The sequence below is a fragment of the Barbus barbus genome (genome assembly GCF_936440315.1).
Source record: "Barbus barbus genome assembly, chromosome: 44".
Classification (NCBI taxonomy): domain Eukaryota; kingdom Metazoa; phylum Chordata; class Actinopteri; order Cypriniformes; family Cyprinidae; genus Barbus; species Barbus barbus.
Genome location: NC_136722.1, coordinates 24,151,229 through 24,177,101, shown reverse-complemented (window position 1 = coordinate 24,177,101; position 25,873 = coordinate 24,151,229). Strand labels below are relative to the sequence as shown.

The following is a 25,873-nucleotide window of genomic DNA, read 5'->3' as shown; positions in this document are numbered from 1 at the left end:
TAGTGTATTATATTTGCATTATTTTAAAATAATAAACAAACAATATTTAATATATGAAAGGAAGCATTTATAAATAAATTATGATAAATATTAATATTATAAATAATGGTAAATAATATGTATATATTATATATCTAAAATAAATGTTAAAAATAAACATATATATTTTAACAAAGTTTTAGTAAACATTTAACATGTTAAATATAAATATTTAAATATTTAAACATTTTAATGTTTTTTTTATTATTTGCAAACACTTTTACATAAATATTTATAAATACAATTAAATATTATATATATTCTATTATTCTTATATTGAATATATTTGAATAATTTTAAATAAATATTTAAAAACATTTAACACATTTCAAAAATAATGTTTGGCAAATATTTTTAAATTATATTTTAAATACATCAATATATTATACAGTATATTGTATTAATATTTATAAATAATATATACACACATACATATATCCTCCTGAGTGCTTTTAATTTTTTAATAATTTCATTTATTAAAAAAAAACAAACAAAAAAAACATTAAGCTGCAAAGCACTTTTCTAAGCCATGGTAGCAGTTTTTCATTTGACGACTTACTGTTGTAATAGTGGATTAATGTCTGTTATATATCAATTTGATTAGCCGAGTGTTACAAGAGTTGTGTTTGTATCATTGTGGGTGGTAATGTGAGTGTATCAATGACATACTGAATGAAATTTAAGTTATGTAAAAGCTATATCACACTCGTAATCGTGCTGTTAGACTCCATATCAGCAGGCTGTGGTTATCTGTGGCCTCATACATGATCTAGAGTCTAATGCCAAATTCACACTACAAAGATGGCCTAAAAGCATTTCTGAAAGTGGCATTTATGTGTCTTTACAATACTGTTTAATACATCTCAGAAGGGCATAAATGCATTTACAGAACAATTACAAGTGCATACTCAGATTCTGAAACGGAGCTGGAATTTAGTTACCGTTTATGCTGCATTGCATCTATACAGAGAATTTTGAGCTGGCACAAGCAGCCTTAAAGGAGAAGTCCACTTCCAGAATACAAATTTCCTGATAATTTACTCACCCCATGTCATCCAAGATGTTCATGTCTTTCTTTCTTCAGTCGCAAAGAAATTAGGTTTATTGAGGAAAACAATCCAGGATTTGTCTCCATATAGTGGACTTCTATGGTGGCCAAAAGGTTGAAGGTCCAAATTCAGTTTGAATGCAGCTTCAAAGGGCTCTACACAATCCCAGCTGAACAATAAGAGTCTTATCTAGCAAAACGATCTGTCATTTTCTAAAAAATTAAATCGATCTACTTTTTAACCACAAATGCTAGTCTTACACTAGCTCTGTGATGCACATGTTCATGCATTACGCAATCATGTTGAAAAAAGGTCACATGTGGTTAGTTCTTCATCTGTGTACTCCGGTACAAAAAGTTAGGGTAGGGCGAAAAACTCCATCTCATTTTCTCCTCCAACTTCAAAATTGTCCAACATTGTTGTTTTACCTTTTTGTAAAGGGCATTTGATTTTCTTTGCACGCTCGCTTTGTAAACACTGGGTCGGTACTTCCACCAACGTCATGCATGCATGATTATGTAATGTGTGAGGTTGAGTTAGTTCAAGACGAGCATTTGTGGTTAAAAAGTATATGTTTATTGTTTTAAGAAAATGACTGATCATTTCGCTAGACAAGACCCTTATTCCTTGGCAGGGATCATGTAGAGATCCCAAGATGGAAGCCAGTTCAGAGTATCGTTCCAAGATGGCCGCCAGCCCAGAGTCGCGTCCCAATATGGCCACCGTTCCAGAGTCTCTTCTCAAGATGGCCGCGACCTCAGAGTCACTGCACAATATGGCACCACACCAGAGGCTTCGTCTGAGCCTGCTCTAGCTCCTCCAGAGGTGGCAGCTCCGGCTGCAGAACCTCTCAAGACATCTGAGCCTGCTCTAGCGCCTCCCGAGGTGGCAGCTTCCACTGCAGAACCCTCTGCCTGTCCTGTTATGGTCAAGGAGACCATCTGTGACTTCTCAGCCTTTCCTGTCTCGGCCGCAGAATCTGTTGTTAACCTCTCTGTGCTTTCTGTTCCAGTCCAGCCTGATCCGTCTTGGTGGTCACCTGCCTCGGTAGCCCTACGGTGGTGGACATCTACTCTGCTGTGTTGGTCATCTGCTCCGCCGTGGGGATCTTCAGACTCATCTGCTCTGCCCTGGTGGTCCTCAGCTCTGCCCTGGTGCTCTTCGGCTCCGCCCTGGCTCTCTGCTCCGCCCTGGCTTCCTGCTCCGCCAGCTCCGCAATGGCTCTCTGCTCCGCCTTGGCATCCTGCTCTGCTGGATTCCATCCCTCCCCATTCTGCCTCCCTCCTGGAAGGGAGCCGTCTGGAAGCCGCTCCTTATGGAGGGCGCTATGTCACGATCACCAGCTGGAGTGCCCATGAACTCTATAAGAGGGCACTCCACCCTGGACTCTTCGTATTGTTTCCTGGACTTCATTTCCCATGTTTCCCTTGCCCCTCAAGTCAAGGCAAGTCACTATTATTTGTATAGCGCTTTTAACAATACAAATTGTGTCAAAGCAGCTTTAAATCAGCTTGATATAGCTTTATATCAGCATTACAGTATTCATGTGTTCATGTCATGTGCTACCCCTGTCTGTGTATTTTGTTCTGATTGGTTCCTAGTTTGCATGTGTCATGTTCTGATTGGTTCACTCACTCACTCCCACTCTTTGGGGCGGATTATTGGTTAGCCATTTCCTACTTCCTAGTTTCTAGTTTCCGAGTTTTGTTCTGTGTTTCCTTGTTTTCCCGTGTTTTGATCTTTGGGCTGTTCCTAGTTTCTTGTTTGATTGCCGCCTGCCCTTACCCTCGCTTGTTTATTGGAATACTCTTTTGCCTCTGCCTGTATTGTACTGTTTACTGGTGTTTAACCCTGTCTGTTTTGACCACGTCTGTGAATAAAGCTTTTGCATTTGGATCCCCAACTCCGTTGTCACGCTCCTCCACATTATAAAATATATACATTCATTCATTTAGCTGACGCTTTTATCCAAAGCGACTTACAATTGCTATATATGTCAGAGGTCGCACGCCTCTGGAGCAACTAGGGGTTAAGTGTCTTGCTCAGGGACACATTGGTGTCTCACAGTGGATTCGAACCCGGGTCTCTCACACCAAAGGCATGTGTCTTATCCACTGCGCCATCACCACCCCTATAAATTTTTTATTACTATTTTTTAACTTTTTGATCATAGTCCTACTTTTCTGGCATGCAAACTCTATTGTTATTAAGTCTATTATTCAATCAATTATTATTAAAAATTTTTTTTTCTATTTTTGTATCTTATGTATATGGGCAGATCTTGGGCTCTGTTGTAAATAGTTATAAATCTAAACTGTTCAATAAATAAAGAATAAAAAAAATAATTGTTAAATTAAAATAATGTTTTGCAAATACTATATATTGTATTATATATCATACAGTATATCGTTTTGTAAATATTAATATATGAATGGGTATGTGTGTGTAAACAAGTACAAATGCTTCAGCAACCACCCCACAAAATCAGCAAATAATGCACAAAAATAACACAAACTCAACAAATTGTGTCAAAGACATGGACACAAATGAAGAAACATTGTGATGCGTTCATGAGAAAGGGTGTTGAAAGAGCACCACCACGGCATTTTGTTTAGCTGGTGTAAAACTCTCTGTAAAATAACAACACCTTAATACGTCTGTCAGCAAACGCTTGTGTCCGTCCCTCATCTCCGGCTCTCCCTCCATCTCTCCAAAATTTCTTCTCAGACTTGGTGAATCCAGGAGGGGTTTCGAGTGTCAGTGCTTCTCTCTTCTCTCCCCCTGGTTTGTCTCCCTCCTTCCAGCTCTCTCCTTGCTTGGTGGGTAATTTGAGTTCCCTGAATGCTTTGAATAACCGAGGGACTGTGAAATAAAAAGCAAAAAAAGTGACACAAGCTGTCAGTTGAAGAAAGACGAGCAAGACTGAGCCACAGACATGCCTGAGCCAACAGAAGGTACTTCTCTCCATTTCCTTCAAGCTTTTAGGTTTTAGTATTTATGCTTCTTCTACTGGTAGTTTAACTAGTATGTTTAGTAGTGCCAGAACTGATGGTGTAAGACTTTACAAAACATGACAAGATTAGAAATTATACTGAAAGATTCGTTGACTTCTTTGATTGTTTTGCGTGATCTGTATATTGTGCTATTGGTTATTTATCAGCAATTATTGTCTATTTATATAATCAGAATCACCGATCAGTGGATTATTTTAAACAAAACTGAGATTTGCTATTTATTTTTCTAACATATGACAGATATATTGTAATTTGTCATATATTGTGCTGTTTTTTTCCTGCTTGTCATTGCTTCTAAACATTTTCCATGCACTTTCTCTAGTTTGCAAACTTTTTGAGGTCTTTAAACCCATGCAAACTTCTCAAACATCTCAAAAGAACTTTGGAATTAATAGTAGAAGCAATGCAGGAGGATGAAAGCTGAGGAGGAGAGGTGGTTCATGAATGAGGAAGGGTCAGTGTGAAGAGAAATAGCGCAGCAGATGTGTCAGGGCAGAAAGATAAAGTTGCACAGATGGTAAAATGAAAAGCTTCCCCCGAGCGGAGCTGAAACACACCCACTGCTCCTGGGTGAAAACACTGGTGACGCTTCTGCTCTGAAAAAATGAATGAATGAACAAAACCCATATGAGACAAAAGCTGTGCAGTGTCTCATCACTGTATTACTGATCTAATATATTTTAGTATGCATGGTGGATAGATGACATGGATAAAAAAAATAAATAAAAAAAAATCAGAAATTCAGACAGAGAGAGATTTTGTGCTTCTAAATAATGCTAGCAACATACCAATTCATATTAAGCCATGCTAAATCATGCTAACATAATTTTAACCCGTTTAAACATGCTAGCAACATGCTAATTCATACTAGTACCATTCTAAAATATTATTTTATATGCTAATCACGTTAAAACATGCTAATCCTGCCAGTAACAGGGTATTCATGCTAACAACATGTTAACAACATGCTAATCATGCTAGAAACATGCTATCAACATCAATCTAATCTTTCAAGTTTAAAGCTTTTACAACTGCTTCATATGTTCAGATTAGGCTTTCTCAAGCCAACTTCGAAGTTTGCTCACAATTTACTCATCTAGCTTTAATTAATATTTTATCTACTTTTTTATGCATATAGCCTATGGATGAATGATTTGATTTTAGCCTATTATATTTTAAATGTAGATGTTTTTATGTATTTAGATTGATAGATAGATAGATAGATAGATAGATAGATAGATAGATAGATAGATTATGTCTAGTGTATATAATGTAACATCATGTCGTAAAAATATGGATGTAAATAATGATGACTGTCTGTCTCCAATCTAAACTATCCATTAACAGTTCATTATAAAGCTAAATTGGTGCTCATAAAACCTTATACTCTCTGTCAGACGGACAGTGATTTGCAGGCATACGGTCGTGAGATATATTTCTTCCTCCTGTCACATCAGTTTATCTTTTTTATCCATCCCGTTGTACCACGTCTGTAAGACAAGAAACTGTGTGACAGTGTGAGAGCGGGATGAGATGAAGTGCATACGGTGAACGTGTCCAGCGCTCATCTACTGATTTTAGCACAATTCCACACTGACCAAGGGCTAACAGATCATTCACAACACAAGCTTGAGTCTCCATCAAGTGTGTCACATGAAACATCTAAAGCTTAATGTGCAATCCAAAACAGCTAGGCCTAAATTTAAAATGTGTTTGAATGTTATATATAATTTCCATCTATTTGGATTACACTTATAAATTTAATATGATGCCTATTAGAAAGAAACAGGTCAGATTTCTGTGCTCGAAAATGTCAGGGCGTAGTTTATTAACTCTTTGCATCTATTTGATTTTATTTAAATAATCATATTTTCAAAATGCATTTTTGGAATCAGTCAATTGTGAAAACAATACAATTTATTAAGTTTAAGAAAATTGTGAATATGGTTAAAATGTGGAGCAAGCGACATTCTATGAAAAAATAAATAAAAAGGTAACTGATTTTTCATCTCATAATTCAGACTTTTTTCGCACAATTCTGAAAACTATTATACATGTTACAGATCTTAACTTACAAATTGTGAGATATGAATTCAAAATTTGTCAGATATTAATTCAGAAAAAAATTAGAAAAGACAGATTTGTGAGATATTAACTTATAATTATGAGATAGGCTATTCAAAATTGTAAGCTATTAATTCAGAATCGAGAGATATAAACTTGTGAAAAAAGACAGGATTAAGAGATATAAACTCAGAATTTTGAGAAAAGCCAGAACTGCGAGATACAAACTCATTTACACTTTTAATTTACATTCCATGGAGAAAAAAAGAAAAATAGAATTTGCGAGACATAAAATCAGAACTCTGAGAAAAAAAGACACATTTATGTTTTTTTTTTTTTTTTTTTTTTTTTAATCCATGGTTGAAACGAGCTTCCATAATATTCAGTTTGTTAAAATGCATGAGATCAAAACACTTAGATTGGATTTATTGATGATAAATATATCAACTAAACCTCAGTTTATATAACAGAAATCTTTGATGCATGACTGAAGATTCGTGAATCTTAAACCCTATACACATTTGTCAAAAGATTTTGAGACACTGGAAAAGACAACACCTAATTTAAGACGAGGAGAATCTGAAACCTTAAGCCACATTGGCGGAGACTCTTTCATTTAGAGCGAGTGTGTAAGTCCCTACTGGGATCCAATTAACAGTTCAGATGCTAATAAAAGCGTGACCCGCGAGACCTTATCTAAATCCATACCTACGGCCACATGACAGGCTGGACTGTATATCATATGCCACAAAACCTAAACAGATTCTGAAGAAGGTTTTCAGTTCATCTAGAATCGGTGGTCTGTTCTTGTCTTTGACACTCCACAGTAAGATATAAATATCTCACGATGACCTTTGCCATTTCTATTTTCACCTCTCCATGCGGTCTGTAAATCACAGTTTATTAGACAACTTTATTCATTGTGGATTGAGTAAAAATAAGAGAAGTCAACTGTTAAGAAAGCCTTTGCTGTACACACAAAATAGCAATAGAAATCACGTCATCTTTTCCCATGGCAAATCAATCCCTCCGACCAGTTCATTTCTCACTTTAACCTCTGCTACTTCGCCCCACCTTTTGAGTGAAAGGCAGTAAATCGATCAGCAGTCTGTCAGCAGCGTTGATTTACACATCGTCGCTCTTATAAGGGTTCTTCTAGATGCTGTTGTCCGATATGGTAATGCCACAGAAGCCCAGGGGAGAGATGAGCTCTAAAAATACCATCATATGCTGATAATCGCCACTTCAGTTTCCAGAGACTTTACTAGTATGAAAGAACACTCTGGAGAGCTGATTTAATAGCATTTGTCTCCATCGAAATGCAAAGTCAACTGAAACTCAGGCTTCTATTTAAAGATGCACTTGCGGTTTTCTAATTAAATAAAAGTGCACACATAAAGACATGAATAATTAGATCATAATGACCTTTAAATTTAAAGCTAATTTATTCCAAATAGACCAAACATATTGAAATAGACCACTAGTGAAAATGCTAATATTTTGCATTATTAATTGACATTATTATTCTGCACAATTTACAAAAATCAAAACAAAATAATTTTCAGGATTAAATGAAAGAATTCAAAATTTTCAATGCAGGTGGCTAATTTACAATTAAACAAAATGCACTGAAAAACATGCACATAATGCATGCTTGACACTTGAGAACAGTTTGCATTTGTCAGCAGCCTATGACTGAGACACTGTATCTGTCTAGTTATTTATTATGCCCCTGCAGCTGCCGGGGGGGGGGGGGGGGGGGGGGGGGTGCTTATATGCAAATAAAACAATGCAACTATAAAATGCAAACACATACTGTAATAAAATACACCTATGTAAAGGTTATGATAGCAAAATTATTGGGATTACAAACTTTTAAAAGGAAGGCACATGTCTAATCTGTCCAAATTTTGCCATAAATTGCTTAATTAGAAGCTTGTAGCAATACTAATAAATTAAATTAGTAATTACATTCCCCTGGAGTGACCCGGGATCAAGTGCTTTGCTTAAGGGCACAATGCTGACAGACTGAGTCTCAGACCTTTAGCCACTACGCAGTATCAGTCATTTATTTGCACAAATATAGACAGCCGCCTCGGCACCGGTTTCATCACATGCTGCATTATTTGCCACCCAGATTCGCTGATTTGGTAAAGTGTGAGCAGGTGCTTTTATAACAGTTATTCTGCATAACATCTGAATTGCCTGAGTGATAAGATGGAGGTTTAGCAGCTCTGTTGGGAGCCAAAGCTTGTATACGTGTGTGTGTGTGTGTGTGTGTGTGTGTGTTTGAGGAATTGTGCTAAGACAGGGAGCTTACCATCATAATGTGCTAAATCCAGCGTGTAGTACACTGTGTTGAGTATCACCTCAATCCTTCTAAAGCACACACACACATTCATCTTAGGTGAATCATAAAGACAAACTTACTAGTGAGGTGTTTAAGCACCAAATATGAACCATAAACGCTACATAAAGCATTTATGTTACTGCTGTCAGACAGGAGTATTTACTTATTTTATATCACATTTTGGTCCATGTGGTACTATAAATATAAATCAAATCAGTGTATGAATGAATTATGGCAAGCTGATTATACAATTTTACGATTTATAGCAGGTGACGTGTGAACTTTGTGCAAAATAAATTGGAATTGCAACCTATACATACAGTAATAATATTTGGAGCAGGATTGGAAGATCGGATCATTTACTGAACTAAATGATGAACTAATCAAAGTTATTTTGTTCATTTTTCTTTAAAATGTTTTATTTTTAATAGTCGAATTCCCTGAACAAGTCCAAATACATGATCATATTTCAGATTAGGAATATGATCTAATTGCTAATTAGTGATCAAATTTCTAATTTCAAACTCCTAAATCGCTCATCACTATCTGAAAGATGTTTTTAAACCTTTATTAGACCTTTTCAAAAAAAAAAAAAAAAAGACCAAGCAGCATACACTGAAAGAGAAAAAGAAATTCATAAATAAATAAATGCAAATTAAATTAATTAAATACATAAATATAAATTAAATTAAAGTTGGGCGATATTGCAAGTAATAGAAACTTTAATGGCAAACCATCAGCTGCTTTAGGGATTTAAATAAAATTTTAATTGTACAAAACAGAGAAAATTTAACAAACAAATAAATTAAACGAAATAATTACATGTAAATATAAATACTGAAGTATATAAAAGCAAATTATAGCATACTTAAATTAAATTGAAAGGGGTCTAATTCATATTTATTGCAAGTAGTTTAGAGAATTTTAAGGCAGTTCTTTTAAAGGTTGAAATAAAATTTTCAACCTATTTTTAAATGCCAAGTTAAGTTGTATGTGTGGTTTGAAATGCGATACGGTGACACTGGTGAAGACACAAATGCGGCTCATATTTTATACAAACCTAAAAGTGTAACAACATCCTTCGAATGGAAGCAGCGCTTCCTTGACCCATCCCTTAGATCAGGGGTTCTCAAGCCTTGTCCTGGAGGGCCACTGTCCTGCAGAGTTTTGCTCCAACCTTGATCAAACTCACCTGCCTGTAGCTTACTAGTAATCCTGAACAGCTTAATTAGCTGGTTTAGGTGTGTTTGATTAGGCTTGGAGCTAAAATTTGCAGGACAGTGGCCCTCGAGGACCAGGTTTGAGGAAGCACTGAAAAACATAACTGAATGAGTTGCATAGTTTACTTAAAATCACTCTGAAATGCAAACACAAAACTATTGCATATGGCACATCCTCTCGGTTAACCTAAAACAAATAGCAGCATATCTGTGGTTATCATTAAGGTCAGTCATTTTTGACAGTTATTTGCCCGACCATAAGATCCCAACTGTAAGATGTTTGCTATTTGATATCGGCGAGGTCGACGGGTAGATTCCTGGCCTGACATAAGAGAGGTTGCAATCTTACCGTGGCCTTTTAACAAGCGCCATGGCAACAATGTGCCCTCCTGAGAACGAGGCGGATGTTAGGCATGCTGCTATTTCAGACCACATGGTCAGAGAGAGTTTCTCATTATCAGAGTGAGTGGAAACCTCCTACTCCAAAACAAGAAATTAGTGCTCAACTCAAATAGTGTTTTTCTCAACCCGATCTCATGAAAGTGCGTATAAATAGAACGGCAAATAAAAACTGAAAAATTTATACACAAAAATGGACTTTGGAGTTTATATGCTACGCGATGGGTAGGATTAGTGTTGTGGGGTAGATGCGTATCATATGTACGCGAAAACTGCGTATTATATGCATGCCAACAAATTTTGTGTTATATGCACGTGAAAACTGCATATTATATGCACGCCAAACACGTGCGTATCATATGTATGCCAAAGTCTGTTTTTGCTAATCAATACCACAAGTTTTCGTTTTTATTTGCCATACTATTTATACGTATTTTCATGAGACCGGGCCGGTTTTTCAACTGCAGATGCTGAAACTAATATAGATATCAGGGTTTCTGCCAGTTTTTAAGTCCAAGTAAACAAATTTAAGCCATTAATTAAAGGGAACACAATTCCCAGGGGTTTTATCTTGATTTAAGGATGTTTAAGATGTTCAGTTTTGCAGTGCATGTAACATTTAATGCCATGACGTTTTTGAATTTGAAACTTGAAATTTTTTATTTCATTTTGAACTTTCTGCACCTATTTAAGACCCTAATGTTGAATACAATTTACAGCTATATTTTTCAACTTCTCTTAAATTTCTTACGTGTACATGTGTGTAAAAAATATACAGAAGAAAGTCTAAAACTGTGAGGTCAGTTTATGTCAGCTATAATTTTCTGGTGTTGTATTTATAGGATTGTAGAGCATCCGTGTGGCCGAGCGCCTGAGAATTTCTACAGCCTATCAGCTTGCTACTCAGAGCTCTGGAATATATTTATCATCAGGCCAGAGGATGTCAGAATGGTTACATAGTAACTTAAGTCCTAGTCATCAGTCACGACTTACTGAAACATTTATGGTCAGTCAGGGCCGCAGTTTGAAAATTGTTGAACTAATGTATTGCAGAAATATACATATCTTTTCATGTTGCATAATTTTTGTGCTAAAATGCCTTCTGTCAGGTCACTGCATCATTAATTTAAATATATAAGATATACTGTACAAAATGATTAAAATGATTTTACAAGAAAATGCTATTTCAGTTTTCCTACTTAAAATTTTTATTTGACTAAATATATTTCTCTGAAATATGTAACCATATATTCAGGCTTGAAAAGGACCAAATACCCAGCTGACAAAAATACGGTATAAGAACATTTTGCTTAAGTTTCCATTAAGTTAGGAAAACCTTATTTCTGAATATTCTCTGAACATTCAAAATTTCTAGTTTTTAATAATGTTTTTTACTATGAACGTCAAGGGAACATTCCATTTTATCATTTTGTAAACATTATGTAAGTTTTGAATGTTCCCTCAACAGTCTGAAACAAGTTTTAAAATTTTATTAAAAATGTTTGAAAGTTAAGTTAATTTTGAACAAATGTTCTATTAGCGTTAGTGAAAGAAAGATCGATCATAACTTTAAGAGAACCTTGCCAGGATGTTAAGGAAGTTGTGAGAACATTCACTACTAGCTGAGTGTAGGCTATGAATACAACCCGAATTCCCGAAATGTTGGGATGTTTCTTAAAACTGAATAAAATGAAAACTAAAATTCTTTCAAATCACATGAGCCAATATTCTATTTACAATAGAACATAGATAACATAAATGTTTAAACTGAGAATTGTTTTAAATTTTATGCACAAAATGAGCTCATTTCAAATTTGATGCCTGCTACAGGTCTCAAAATAGTTGGGACGGGGGCATGTTTACCATGGCGTAGCATATCCTCTTCTTTTCAAAACAGTTTGAAGACGTCTGGGCATCGAGGTTAGGAGTTTCTGGAGTTTTGGTGTTGGAATTTGCCATTCTTGCCTGATATAGGTTTCCAGCTGCTGAAGAGTTCGTGGTCATCTTTGACATATTTTTCATTTAATGAAGCGCCAAATGTTCTCTATAGGTGAAAGATCTGGACCTAGACTCTTCTACTACGATGCCATGCTATTGTAATAGCTGCAGTATGTGGTTTTGCATTGTCCTGCTGAAATACACAAGACCTTCCCTGAAATAGACGTCGTCTGGAGGGGAGCATATGTTACTCTAAAACCTTTATATGCTTTTCAGCATTCATAGTATCTTCCAAGACATGCAAGCTGCCCATACCATATGCACTAATGCTCCCCCATACCATCAGAGATGCTGGCTTTTGAACTGAACGCTGATAACACGCTGGAAGGTCTCCCTCCTCTTTAGCCCGGAGGACATGCCGTCTGTGATTTCCAACAAGGATGTCAAATTTGGACTCGTCTGACCATAGAACACTTTTCCACTTTGAAACAGTCCATTTTAAATGAGCCTCGGCCCACAGGACACGACGGCGCTTCTGGACCATGTTCATATATGGCTTCCTTTTTTGCATGATAGAGCTTTAGTTGGCATCTGCAGATGGCACGGCAGATTGTGTTTACTGACAGTGGTTTCTGGAAGTATTCCTGGGCCCATTTAGTAATGTCAATGACAGAATCATGCTGATAAGTGATGCAGTGTCGTCTTAGGGCTCGAAGACCATGGGCATCCAACAAAGGTCTTCGTACCTTAAGCACAGGGATTTATCCAGTTTCTCTGAATCTTTTGATGATGTTATGCACTGTAGATGATGAAATTTGCAAAGCCTTTGCAATTTGCCGTTGAGGAACGTTGTTTTTAAAGTATTCTACAATCTTTTTACGCACTCTTTCACAGATTGGAGAGCCTCTGCCCATCTTTACTTATGAGAGACTCTGCCTCTCTAAGACATCCCTTTTATAGCTAATCATGTTACAGACCTGATGTCAATTAACTTAATTAGTTGCTAGATGTTCTCCCAGATGAATTTCTTGCTTTTTCAGCCCTTTGTTGTCCCTGTGCCAACTTTTTTGAGACCTGTAGCAGGCATCAAATTTGAAATGAGCTCATTTAGTGGATAAAAGTGTAAAATGTATCCGTTTAAACATTTGTTATGTTCTCTATGTTCTATTGTGAATAAAATATTGGCTCATGTGAGTTGAAAGTCTTTTAGTTTTCATTTTATTCAAAAAAAAAAAAAAAAAGTCCCAACATTTTCAGAATTCGGTTTTTATACCCTAAAAGAATCAACCCTAAAAACACACAACCTATTATTCAACCATTATTCCAAATATCGGGGCACTGATCTGTACATCTCAACTGAGAGAAAAGAACAAGTGCACACTGTAATAATTATTAATTAACTGGCATTTATGTATAAATGTGATATGACCAAAATAGTTTAAATGTTTTTATTTCTGATTAAAATATTAAAATATCACTTAAGGCAGTGGTCTCAAACTCAATTCCAGGAGGGCAACAGCTCTGCAGAGTTTAGCTCCAACCAGCCCCAAATCACACCTGCTTGGAAGTTTCTAATGATACTGAAGACCTTGATTAGCTGGATCATGTGTTTGATTAGCGTTGGAGCTAAACTGTGCAGAGCTGTGGCCCTCCAGGAATTGAGTTTGAGACCAATGACTTAAGGTGATGATACACGGGGAAAAATTATGAGCAATGTTGCCATCAACAGCCAACCAGGTGAGACACGGGGTCTAAAGAATCCAGATCTAAGGTATGCCCGGTTTGCCCATTCTCAGTGGGAAAGGGCCCAAGAACCATTGCTCAAAAAAGTTGCCATTTGTATAACTTTTATGTCACATTTGAACCGAACTTCCTTATTTTCTCTTAGTTACAGCACGAAATAAACATGAATGAATATCAGAAGGTGATATGTTGAAATATAAAGTACTAAACTTAATGACAGATAATCTCTCGTGTAATCACCCAATCAGTGTTTCAACAGGGTAGAGACATCAATGAAACAGCTCATAAACAACGTCACCTGACCTCACATTCACCTCAGAAAATCTATTCAGTTCAATAGCTCATCAGTTAGAAATGACAACTTTACAGATGAGGATATCGGTAAAATCATAAATATAGTTAAATACATGTACTATATCATATGCGGATTATATTTTGACATTAACTGTTATAACTAATGCCACTTTATCTAAATTCTTCCCACAGAGGTGAAGCCAGAGGGTAAGTGAAATGATTAGCTTGGATCGACTGTTTCCAAACTACAAGACTTTCCAAACTTCATTGAAAATATTAATTTATGAATACAGGTTTTTTTAGTTTAACGTTGTTCTTTCATCTGCAGAAGTTCCAGAGGAGGATGGTAATAAATCTGAATGGTTATGAAAATCATTTAGCAACTTCCTTGCGTTATTTAAACCATATACTAACTAAATAAATAAGTCACTTAGAATTTCTTCAAGAGTTCTAAGTTGGTGTGCATGAAAGGACTCTATGATGATGTAATGTGCAATAATATTTATTCCTATTATATTTACATTGAGGTGTATGTAAATATAATTGGCCTGCCCTATTATGAAAATGAATGTAATATTAAAATGAATGACTGCACAAAGGTGAGAAGAGGAAAGAATTGTTGTCTCCTTCCTTGTGCATGAAGCTCACCCAGAATGTCCTTCATTGTTTAAGAAAACATCCCAATGTATTATTGTTTTATGCTTGAATTAATATATGTTTTAAATATTTGCAAGGCATATTTAAAATGGAAACAGGGTGTGCTTCTCGATGACACCATGAGTTGTTATTTACAGGATCCCTATCTGTGAACATCCGTGCCTGTCTGCATGTGTGTGCGTATTTTGTATTTATATAACACACCTGTTCCATGCTTGCAGAACGAACCGAGCTGACAGGACTCTTTGTGGAGAAGCCAGAAAGTGTGGTAGCCATCACAGGTATAAAAACACAGACATATTATTAAAGCTCAAATATCATTACAGGATGAATGTTGCATTAAGACAGATGTTTTTTTTACACAGGTAAAGATGTAATATTTGTGGTTAAGGTGGACTCCACCAACCTCACACGTAAACCCACCATGAAGTGGTTGAAGGGGAAGTGGATGGACCTCGGCAGCAAAGCGGGAAAGCACATCCAGTTAAAAGAGTCCTATGACAGAAACACTAAGGTAGGGCTGCCACTAACGACTATTTTTATTTTGATTAATCTACCGACTAATGTATTGATTAATCGATTAATCTAAAGGATTAATTTCCCACCAAAAAAATCTACTTATATAAACAGTATTTTACTTAAGAATATTTTATTCAACTATATTTTATTCAACCAAATGAAATCCAAATTTCTATGCAATCCTTTTTTAAGTGCAACATAGAGTGGAAGAAGCAAGTGTCCATCTCATAGCCGAAACCAAAGTTCAGTATTATAGTGTAAGAATGACAACATGTTCTAGTCTACTAATAATAAAAAATATAATCAAAAAACACTTTTTAAAGGAGTATTTAACAGAAATATTATTTACAAGAATTTATTTAGGAGAAAAAATGTAAATGTGCTGTATTTCTGAAAAAAAAAATGTTTAAAAAAAAAAAAATCTATTAATTGGAGATGCTTTTGATTATTAAAATTTAATGGAACCATTAAAATGGAATCCAGAAAGAAATGGAAAACAGAATTTGGTACAGATACAACTGTAAAACTCAATTAATTAGACAGACTTTTTGATGAATAAAATTTAATTTAACCATTAAAACAGAGTATAGAAAAATGAAAATGGATAAAAACTGAATTTGGAAATAAAACGGATTTCATAGGGCCCTATATTTGTGGTAATAAAAATAGATGTAACTTAAGTGAACAATAGTCTTTAAAATTTCTTAAAATACATATATAATAGCAATGAAGCAATAATAATTAGTTCAATTAAAAGCAAGAAATCATAAGGTTTTATTGAACAAAACTGTTAAAATACATAATGTATTATAAACAATAGAGCTAATGTGGATTACGCATAACAACGAAGGCCTGCAGGGGGTGCCAATGGCCTGGCGATTGTTTTTACACATTACTGTGCGATCTAATCCTTGTTTAATATTGACCAAGCACCATTTAATTCAAATGTCCTCTTCATTTTTAATATTTGGCCAGTTCTTTAGGACAGAAATGCTACAGCCGCTGTAATTAAATGAATATGTGGACATCAAAACGTGTAACTCAGAGTGAGCGTTTGAGCTTATTTTGAAACCGCGATGTATTCTCTTGTGTTTGAGTAAATTTACGATTTATGAAATGATTTACCTTACAAATCTGATTAAATGTCGTACGTTGCGTTCCCAGATGAACGTTATAATAAACCCAAACTCACAACAACATGCAGAGATGGAGTTTGAGATGCTCCACATTAAAAAGAGAAGAGTTTCTGTGGAGCTACTGTGAACGGAGCCGCTGTGAGACGCACAAACTTAACCTACACGCATGGAAATAATTAAAGAGCCTTTACAATATTAGAACTTCATCGCATATAGTTATTTAATAAACAGTCTAATAATGTGTTTTATGTATTCTAGTCCATGAAATGCGCCTCTTTTGCCAGTTAGTCGACAAGAGCAAAATTAAGTCGAGTGCTGCATCCCAATTCGCTTAGGCCCTTTTTGTGAAGAAAAAGTACATACTTTTGAGTATGTAGCAGAATAGTATACTTAGAATACTTCGCCATAGCTGCATCTGTTGCTTAGTTACGTCAATCATCAATGCCCTGTCAATCATCTTGTCACAGTTGACATCATCCACATTTCATTTAATTTGATTTCCTACCGTATTGGAGAGAAATAAAGAAGCACATCGCGGATCTTTCATGCCGAGAACTCTGCTCATGTGTTTGCATAATGATTCATTACATCATTATAAAAGTTCACAGTGTTGCTGCAGATGATATATACCGTGGATAGCATTAAATATCTTTTTCATCAGATTAGACATTGATTATTTATTATTTCTCTACCTGTCCGTCGGTCGCGCATATTCGCCATACTTGTCATTTTTAAACACTTTTTATGCGTGTTTGTAGCTCTAATTGAATCCTCCTTCACAGCGCAATGTGTTGTGGGCAATATTAGCGTTAGACCCTGCGTTCCATTTGGAAGAGCTCCCTATGCCCTAATCCCTTCAAAGTGTTTACCCTCCGGAGTGAGAGCTTCGAAGGGTTGAAGGGTGTAGGGGACCAAACAAATGTTTCTTGAAGTGCCCTTCTGCGTCATTATACGGAGGCGGCGTCATCATGCAAAGAATCAGCGCTAAGGATCATGGGGGTCCGAAGTGTCCATCAGTTGTACCCTTCAAAATCCTTCATTCCGAAGGGCCCTTTGAAGTGGCTAATTTTGAGCACTTCGGTTTGGAACAACACTTCAATAAGGCGGCCATGATTGTTTTCACTCCTAAGTGCCCTTCGGAGGGCGATATATCCCGTTTGGAACGCACTGAGAGTGTGCATTGGAAGTAGACCATCGGGAATCTTTGGCATACTTTTTTATATGATTTGGGACATACTAATTCTATTTTCGAATACTATTTAGGACATATACACCAAGGTTAGAGGGAAGCTTGTTGTCACATATAATATTGATACTCCATATAATGCAAAGACTTTTTATCATAACCGGATTTCTAAACTTATATCCAGGTTTGATGAATGTATGGTGCATTAAATGGGATGAAAAAAACATGTAATTGAATTTTTATTTCACAATTAAGACTTTTTACTCAGAATTGCAAGATTTTAAGTGAGACATAATTGCAAGATATTAACATAATTCTAAGAAGTCAAAATTGTGAGATATAAACTTACAATTGCAAAAACTAAATCTGAATTATAAATACCTTTTTTTATTCTGTGGATGAAAGGAAAATGCAGAATTGAAGGATGTAAACAGAATTAAGAGAAAAAAGTCAGAATTGCGATATGTAAACTTTGAGGGAAAAAGTCAGGATTCTGAGTTTACTTCTTGCAATTCTGTTTACATATTTACATTCTGACTTTTTTTTCTCCTAATTGTAAGTTTACATCCTGCACTGCTGCAGAATTTGGAGAAAATAGAATTGTGATATTTAAACTCAGAATTATGAGAGTAAAAATCAGGATTGTGAGGAAAAAAGTTGCAATTACCTTTTTTTTTGTATCCCGTGGTGGAAACGGGCTTCCGTCATATGGGTCTTCAGTTTTAGTAGAGCATTTGTGTAAGTCAAAACTGTAATGTTAAAGGTATTAATTTTATCATCAGAAATCTTCTAAATTCTTAAAATAATTATAATACTATATCGAATGGCCTTTTTTCTACAAAATGGAATATAGATTCTCTTTACACTGAGTTGATCAAATTAAATACATTTGTGATAATGTATTTTATTACACATCATCCTTGTGTGTGGCGCATTTCTTTCCCTCTTTCACTCAGATCTACACATACGAGATGAAGATCGTCAAGGTGGTCCCAGGAGACGCAGGTGGATACAGGTGTGAAGTGTCTGCTAAAGACAAATGTGACAGCTGCACCTTTGAGGTCACTGTGGAGGGTTAGTGTGTCTTTTACAACAAAAACACACCTTCTTAGTAGAAATCTGTTAATGACTGTTCTATGTTTTATTTTTATTTATTTTCTGTAGCTGCTGAACAAGAGGAGCCAGCAGATATTTTGTCTGCCTTCAAAAGATCGTGAGTTTGAGAAGACAGACAGACAGACATGAGCGAATATATTTCTCACAAGTATGCAGCCACATATTTAGGATTAAACAGGACTAAATGCAATAATTGAGCAACTGAACCAATCATTATCTGTTAATCTAAATATTGGGGTGTTCATTTGCGTTCCGGAATTGAGTAAAAATATAAAAATTTGAGTCGTGGTGATTTATGAAAATTGGCTGTACAATTGTGATTTAGAAATGATTCACAAAACAAAAATTTCACACAATATACAGTACATTCTCGATTCGTCTGTGTGGGTATTGGTATCTTCACTGAGAAGAGACTTGAGCCTGCCCAAGCTGCCATAAAGCCCAGATCTGTTGTAGTGATGTAAGTTCCCCCACATTTGATCATGGAGCTCAGCTAGAGTGACCATTGGGTTCTTGGTCACCAGTCTAACCAAAGCCCTTCTCCAGCGATTGCTCAGTTTGGCCAGGAGGCCAGCAGGAGTCCTGGTTGTTCCAAACTTCTTCCATTAAGGATTATGGAGGCCACATGCTTCTGTGAACCTTCAGGGCAGCAAAACATTTGTCTCAACACAGTGCTGTCTCTCAGCTCTGCAGGCCATTCCTTTGACCTCATGGCTTGTTTTTTGCTTTGATGTGTATTTTCAGCTGTTGGACCTTTTATTATGGTGGCCAGGAGAGCTCAATGCACTGCAATTTAAGAAAACATCTCAGGTTACTTGCGTAACCCATGTTCTCTGAGAAGGGAACGAGACGCTGTGTAACTATGACGCATTGGGAACGCCCTCTCTGTGTGCTGATTGTCTGAAGCCCTTATAGAATTCATTGGCTGATGGCGCAGATGCCGTCCTCGATGTTCTTACGTTGCCATCCTTATACTGGCGAACGCACCATCTGCTCCTCAGATTTCTCTGCCGAAAAAGGCCACTTGGTATTTTTTCCTTTCAAGTGTCGCAGAAAAGGATATCAATACTAATGCTATTTCCAGGGTTTTTATTTTATTTTATTTTATTTCATTATTTTAACTTAATTTACAAAACATTTCACACAATACACGTATGCACACACATGTATTACATATGTATTTTACATGTCTTATGACGTGTTCATTTGTGCACCTAAATTAAGTGGGGAAAAAAAAAAGAATATTCTGGGCTAACTGAATTTATTTTTGACTTACGTGAATACACACACACACACACATTGTGTTTTGTGAATTCAACATGTGCTCTTGTACAGAGATGCTGGGGAGGACGAGGGTGAGCTGGACTTTAGTGCTCTTCTCAAAGCAGCTAAAAAGTAAGTGTTTGCTCTGTCCATTAAAACCACACTCCATCTCCTCTAGCCGCTTGCTCTTATTTATCACATCACTCACTTTCACAGGAAAAAGAAGCCGGAGCCTGAGCTGGAGATCGACGTTTGGGAGCTTCTGAAGAGCGCTCATCCCAGCGAGTACGAGAAGATCGCGTTTCAGTACGGCATCACTGACCTGCGTGGCATGTTGAAACGACTCAAGAAGATGAAAGTTGTGGAGCCCAAAGCCAGCGAGGGTACGAGAAAGAGAGATTAGTCAAAACTCAAGTCTCTGATCTTCTGTTTGTGACTGTGTGTTTGTGTGTGCGATGTTTCTGCAGCGTTCCTGAGACGACTGGAGTCGGCGTACTCCGTTCACAAGGGAAAGAAGATCGTCCTGTCTGTGGAGGTGGCCGACCCTAATGTTGAGGTCAAATGGCTCAAGAACGGCCAAGAGATCAAAACCTCTGCCAAGTGAGAATCCAGAAAATACACACCAATGCATTGAGTTTCAAAAACTTTAACTTGCTTATTTGGAGAAAACGTTACTAAGATTAGGATGATCCATATTTTTCATATTTTGAACTTTAAATGTGTTAAAAGTATGTCATGCACCAAACAAAATGGCAAAAGTAACAATATTTTCCAACTACACAAAACCCCACAAAGGCAATGAGAAGCGTGGAGACCCAAACTTATTTTATGGCCTCTGTCGCTTTCTGTCATGCTTAAGGAAGCATGTAATTCCTTACATTCCGTAAGGAAGCATCGCATGTTCCCGTGATTTAACCGTGTCTTTGTGTGGCAGATACATCATGGAGGCCATTGGAAACATTCGAACCCTCACCATTAACAAATGCAGTCTGGCAGATGATGCGGCGTATGAATGTGTAATCGGGACTGATAAATGCTTCACAGAAGTATTTGTTAAAGGTGTGTGGACCATTTTTTGTCATTAAATTAATCTGACCTGGAGAGTGGCAGTGCTTTTGAAAAATGTGAAAAATGACTTTGCCGATGCATAAGAAGCAGTTTGCAGCTCTACAAACTAATGTTGAAACAAACTATGAGCTCTTCTAGCATTCTGGAGACACTATTATAGTCCAACATATACAATTTACAATACACTACCAGCCAAGAGTTTTTGAACAGTTAGATTTTTAATGGTTTTTTAAAAAGTCTCTTCTGCTCACCAAGCCTGTATTTATTTGATCTAAAGTACAGCAAAAACGGTATTATTGTGAAATATTTTTACAATTTAAAATAACTGTTTTCTATTGTAATATATTTTAACATGTAATTTATTTCTGTGATCAAAGCTGAGTTTTTAGCATCATTACTCCAGTCTTCAGTGTCACATGATCTTCAGAAAACATTCTAATATGCTGCTCAATAAATATTTATCATTATTATGTTGAAAACAGCTGAGTAGAATGTTTTCAGGTTTCTTTGATGACTAGAAAGTTCAGAAGAACAGCATTTATCTGAAATAGCAATCTTTTGTAGCATTATAAATTACTTTTGGCCAATTTAAATAAAATCATTGCTAAATAAAAGTATTAATTTGTATAATTTCTTTCCCCAAATAAAACTCCAAGCTTTTGAATGGTATAGTGTATAATGTTACAAAAGCTTTTTATTTCAGATAAATGCTGATATTTGGATATTTCTATTCATCAAAGAATCCTGAAACAAATTACTTGACTGTTTTAAATATTGATAATAATAATATTAATAATAATAAAAATGTGTTTTGAACAGCAAATCAGCATATTAGAATGATTTCTGAAGGATCCTGTGACACTGAAGACTGGGGTCTTTGATCACAGGAATAAATTACATTTTAAAATATATAGATGAAATACTTCCAAGGCACTCATGGGGTAAGATAAAAAGCCTTTAATGTACTGGGCTGAAATCATTACAAAATGGTTAAAAGTAGATGTACGCGTTTCGGCAAAAACAGCCTTCTTCAGGACCTTCTTTAAAGACTGCACATTGACTGCACAAAGACTGTACATTTTAAAATATATTCAAATAGAAAGTGCTTTGGCTCAAAGGAATGCAGGCTTGGTGAGCAGAAGAGAATTCATTAAAAAACTTGCTGTTCAAAAACTTTTGTAGTTTATAAACACTTTCTTCATCTAGTACAATGTTTAAAATCACCTTCTTAAATTGTATTGCAGAGCCACCGGTCACCATCACTAAACTACTGGATGATTACCAGGTCGTGGTTGGAGAAAGAGTGGAGTTTGAGATTGAAGTGTCTGAGGAGGGAGCACACGTCATTTGGTAAACAAACTACAAACAGGCAATAGTTTACATAATCAAGATAGCAATACTGCTTATGCCCAACACAGAATACTTAAAAACAATGCTTACAGATACACGCCTCACTACTTGTCTTCAGTGTCACATGATCCTTTAGAAATTATATGCTGATTAGATGCTTAATTAGAACAACGATATACAAATAACTTTCAAATCAGAATGATTTCTGAAGATCATGTGACACTGACTGCAGTAATGATGCTGAAAATTCGGCTGTGATCACATGAAAAACTTAAATTTTATATTATATCCAAGTATTCTACATTGTAATACTATTTTAACAATATTGCTGTATTTATTTTGATTAAATAAATGCAGCCTTGAGAACATAAGAGACTTTTGAGACATTTTGACATCCCAAAATTTTGACCGGTTGTATATCTATTGCCATGAATGTATGTGTAATTGTAGGATGTTTGAGGATCAGGAGTTGTCACGAGATGACAAAAATTCCAAGTATCGTTTTAAAAAGGATGGGAAACGCCACTGTCTTATTATTCAAGAGGCGACCTTAGAGGACAGTGGGATGTACTTTGTTTACACCAACGGAGGCCATTCGAAGGGAGAGCTCATCGTTGAAGGTAAAATCTGATCTCTACTTACAGCACCCTCACCAGTTGTGTAACTAGAGGTTTTGCAGACTAAAGTTGAAAATCTTCTTTGTCAAACTCAACCCCAGAGAAGGAACTGCAGGTGCTGCAAAGTATCGCAGATCTTACGGTCAAATCGGCAGAGCAGGCCATGTTCAAGTGTGAGGTGTCTGATGAGAAAGTCACAGGGAAATGGTTTAAGGATGGCGTGGAAGTTCAGGCCAGTGATCGGATCAAGATTTCCCACATCGGCAGGTCAGCATTCAGACACGTGTGCACATGTTCACTTGGCTCAGATGTAATTGCACAGGTTTGAAATATGTGCGTATGTGACTCCAGGGTTCATCGTTTAACCATCAATGACGTCAAGCCCCAGGATGCTGGAGATTACACGTTTGTCCCCGAGGGTTATGCGCTCTCACTGTCCGCTAAACTCAACTTCCTGGGTGAGAAGGAAACTCTTTAGTGAACAAAACTATCTCAGATTTGTTATGACCGCACATAATCAGATCATTCTTTTTCTTCCAGAAATCAAGATCGACTACGTTCCCAGACAAGGTAGGACAAATATCAATCCCTAAGCCAGACCTCTTCATTTCTTATTCCGACATAACTAGTTTGAAAATAGGAATGAATGACCTTTGGTTAACTTCTAACTGGCCAGACTAGTATTAACACAGAAGCTAAGTTTATGAAAACGGTCCCAGGTTGCTCTCTGAATCCCTAACCACACATGATTGTATGCACTTACTTTTTCAAGATCCTCCTAAGATCCATTTGGATGTGACCGGTAGCATGGTTTCTCAGAACACCATCATTGTTGTTGCTGGGAACAAGCTGCGTCTGGATGTGGAGATCACAGGAGATCCCGCTCCCACCGTCTGCTGGATGAAGGGAGACAAGGTTTACATACAAAATGACGACAATTAATCAAGAGTGATCATTGAAATAATTAATAATTTTATTTTAAATCTTTGAAGTGGCCTGGTGGGTAATACACACGCTCCCCAAATAAGAATGCACTGTTATCTCTACCAGGATTATTATCGTTTACTAAAACTAAAACTATTAAAACATTTTTGTTTATTAAAATTAAGATTGAAATTAAATGAAAAACCCAAAATAAAATAAAATTGTAAATGTTGCTTTGGCAACTAACTGAAGTGTACATTTAAGCACTAAAATTATTAACTGGACATAAATAAAAACTAAAACTGAACTAAACTAAGACTGACACTGAAATAAAAACAAATTAAATATTAATATTTAAAAAGAACAATACTTATAAAGTACTGAATATAGAATAAACAAATAATAACAAAAAATTATATAAAAATAATCATTCAAAATGTTATTAAAACTGTAATAGTATATAATTAATGCTAAAATAACACTCATCTCTACATGCTTCAAATTACTTAATTTAATTTAGAGTGGAAAACTGCTTTTAATTGAATTTATTTATTTATTTTACGATTGCAGTTAAAATCAAATGTAGGGCTTGCGTGAACTATTGGAATAAATCAATTATACACGCTTATAGCCAGGATTAAATTTAAAATATAACAAACACAAATATAAAATAAAGAAAACAATGTGTGCATGCCATGGATAAAGAACTGACTGAACATTTTATTTTATTTGTGTTAAACAATGTTTTGTGTATTTTTGATCTTTAGTGAGCAGAAGAGACTTCAAAAACATCTAAAACCCTAAGCTTTTGAATGCTAGTGTATTTATGTGAAATGAATAAATCTTTCTTTGACTTTTTTTAATGTTACTGGTATTGAGGGCAGTCGTGGCCTAATGGTTAGAGAGTCGGACTTGTAACCCAAAGGTTGCGGGTTTGAGAATTGTTGGTGGGGGAGTGAATAACCAGCGCTCTCGTCCACCTTCAATACCACGACTGATAAGAGACCCTTGAGCAAGGCACCGAACCCCCAACTGCTCCCCGGGCGCCACAGCAATACTGCTCTGGGTGTGTGTTCACGGTGTGTGTGTGTGGGTGGTCACTACTGTGTGTGTGCACTTGGATGGGTTAAATGCAGAGCACAAATTCCAAGTATGGGTGACCACACTTGGCCACATGTCACTTCACTTTCACTTTGTCTGATATTTATTGGCTGACCATATAACTAAAATTGCAGTATCTGTTGTATATATTCAGTTTGTAATGTATTAAAAAACTAAAATCTATTTAATAGTGTTTGCTAAATAAATAAATAAAACAGGTGTCCCTGTGTGTCACAGCAACTGACAGATGCAGAGGGACGTGTGCGTGTGGAAAACAGGAAAGACCTCAGCTGTTTCGTCATTGAAGGAGCAGAGCGAGAAGATGAGGGCAACTACACCATCACTGTTACCAACCCTGCGGGAGAGGACAAAGCCAACCTATTCATCAAAATCGTAGGTGCGTTTCCAGCACTGCCTCTTTCTTCCTGTGATTCTGACCAGAAACGAAACCAAATTTCAGTTTCCAAAATAACGTCAACAAAAGTAGTTCTGCTGGCTACAAACCCGACAGCAACCCCTAATAACTGAATTACTGTTGGTGTGAACACACTATAGGGTCTAAATGCACATTTAGATTTACATTTATGCATTGGCCAAATGCTTTTATCCAAAGTGACTTACATTGCATTCAAGGCAAACATAATTATCAGCTCATGCAATCCTTGGGAATCGAACCCATGCAGTCTGAAGTCCCTGCTGTGTTGCAGATGTTCCTGATCCTCCCGAGAGCGTGAAGTGTACCGGAGTAGGAGAAGACTGTGCCACTATTATCTGGGAGCCTCCCAAATTTGATGGAGGAGCACCTTTAAAAGGTAACACACACTTG

General features: G+C 36.3%; 1 protein-coding gene and 1 gene segment (V, D, J or C); one reads left to right on the top strand and one right to left on the bottom strand.

Moving 5' to 3' along the window:
• LOC306863410 (Ig kappa chain V-III region MOPC 63-like) overlaps window positions 1-25,873 on the bottom strand; it is a 773,265-nt gene that overhangs the window by 90,640 nt on the left and 656,752 nt on the right.
• The window catches only part of LOC306863389 (myosin-binding protein C, fast-type-like), a 33,061-nt gene continuing 11,176 nt past the window's right edge, over window positions 3,989-25,873 (top strand). The window contains exons 1-19 of the mRNA XM_079406713.1: window positions 3,989-4,042; window positions 14,303-14,317; window positions 14,439-14,456; window positions 14,989-15,048; window positions 15,133-15,281; window positions 18,565-18,682; window positions 18,773-18,821; window positions 20,060-20,119; window positions 20,204-20,370; window positions 20,455-20,587; window positions 20,922-21,046; window positions 22,300-22,405; window positions 22,856-23,025; window positions 23,124-23,289; window positions 23,374-23,480; window positions 23,563-23,592; window positions 23,795-23,937; window positions 25,285-25,444; window positions 25,755-25,859. Of these exons, the coding sequence (XP_079262839.1) occupies window positions 4,024-4,042; window positions 14,303-14,317; window positions 14,439-14,456; window positions 14,989-15,048; window positions 15,133-15,281; window positions 18,565-18,682; window positions 18,773-18,821; window positions 20,060-20,119; window positions 20,204-20,370; window positions 20,455-20,587; window positions 20,922-21,046; window positions 22,300-22,405; window positions 22,856-23,025; window positions 23,124-23,289; window positions 23,374-23,480; window positions 23,563-23,592; window positions 23,795-23,937; window positions 25,285-25,444; window positions 25,755-25,859 (1,900 nt within the window). The 5' untranslated portion in view covers window positions 3,989-4,023. The remainder of the gene's footprint in view (window positions 4,043-14,302; window positions 14,318-14,438; window positions 14,457-14,988; window positions 15,049-15,132; window positions 15,282-18,564; window positions 18,683-18,772; window positions 18,822-20,059; window positions 20,120-20,203; window positions 20,371-20,454; window positions 20,588-20,921; window positions 21,047-22,299; window positions 22,406-22,855; window positions 23,026-23,123; window positions 23,290-23,373; window positions 23,481-23,562; window positions 23,593-23,794; window positions 23,938-25,284; window positions 25,445-25,754; window positions 25,860-25,873) is intronic.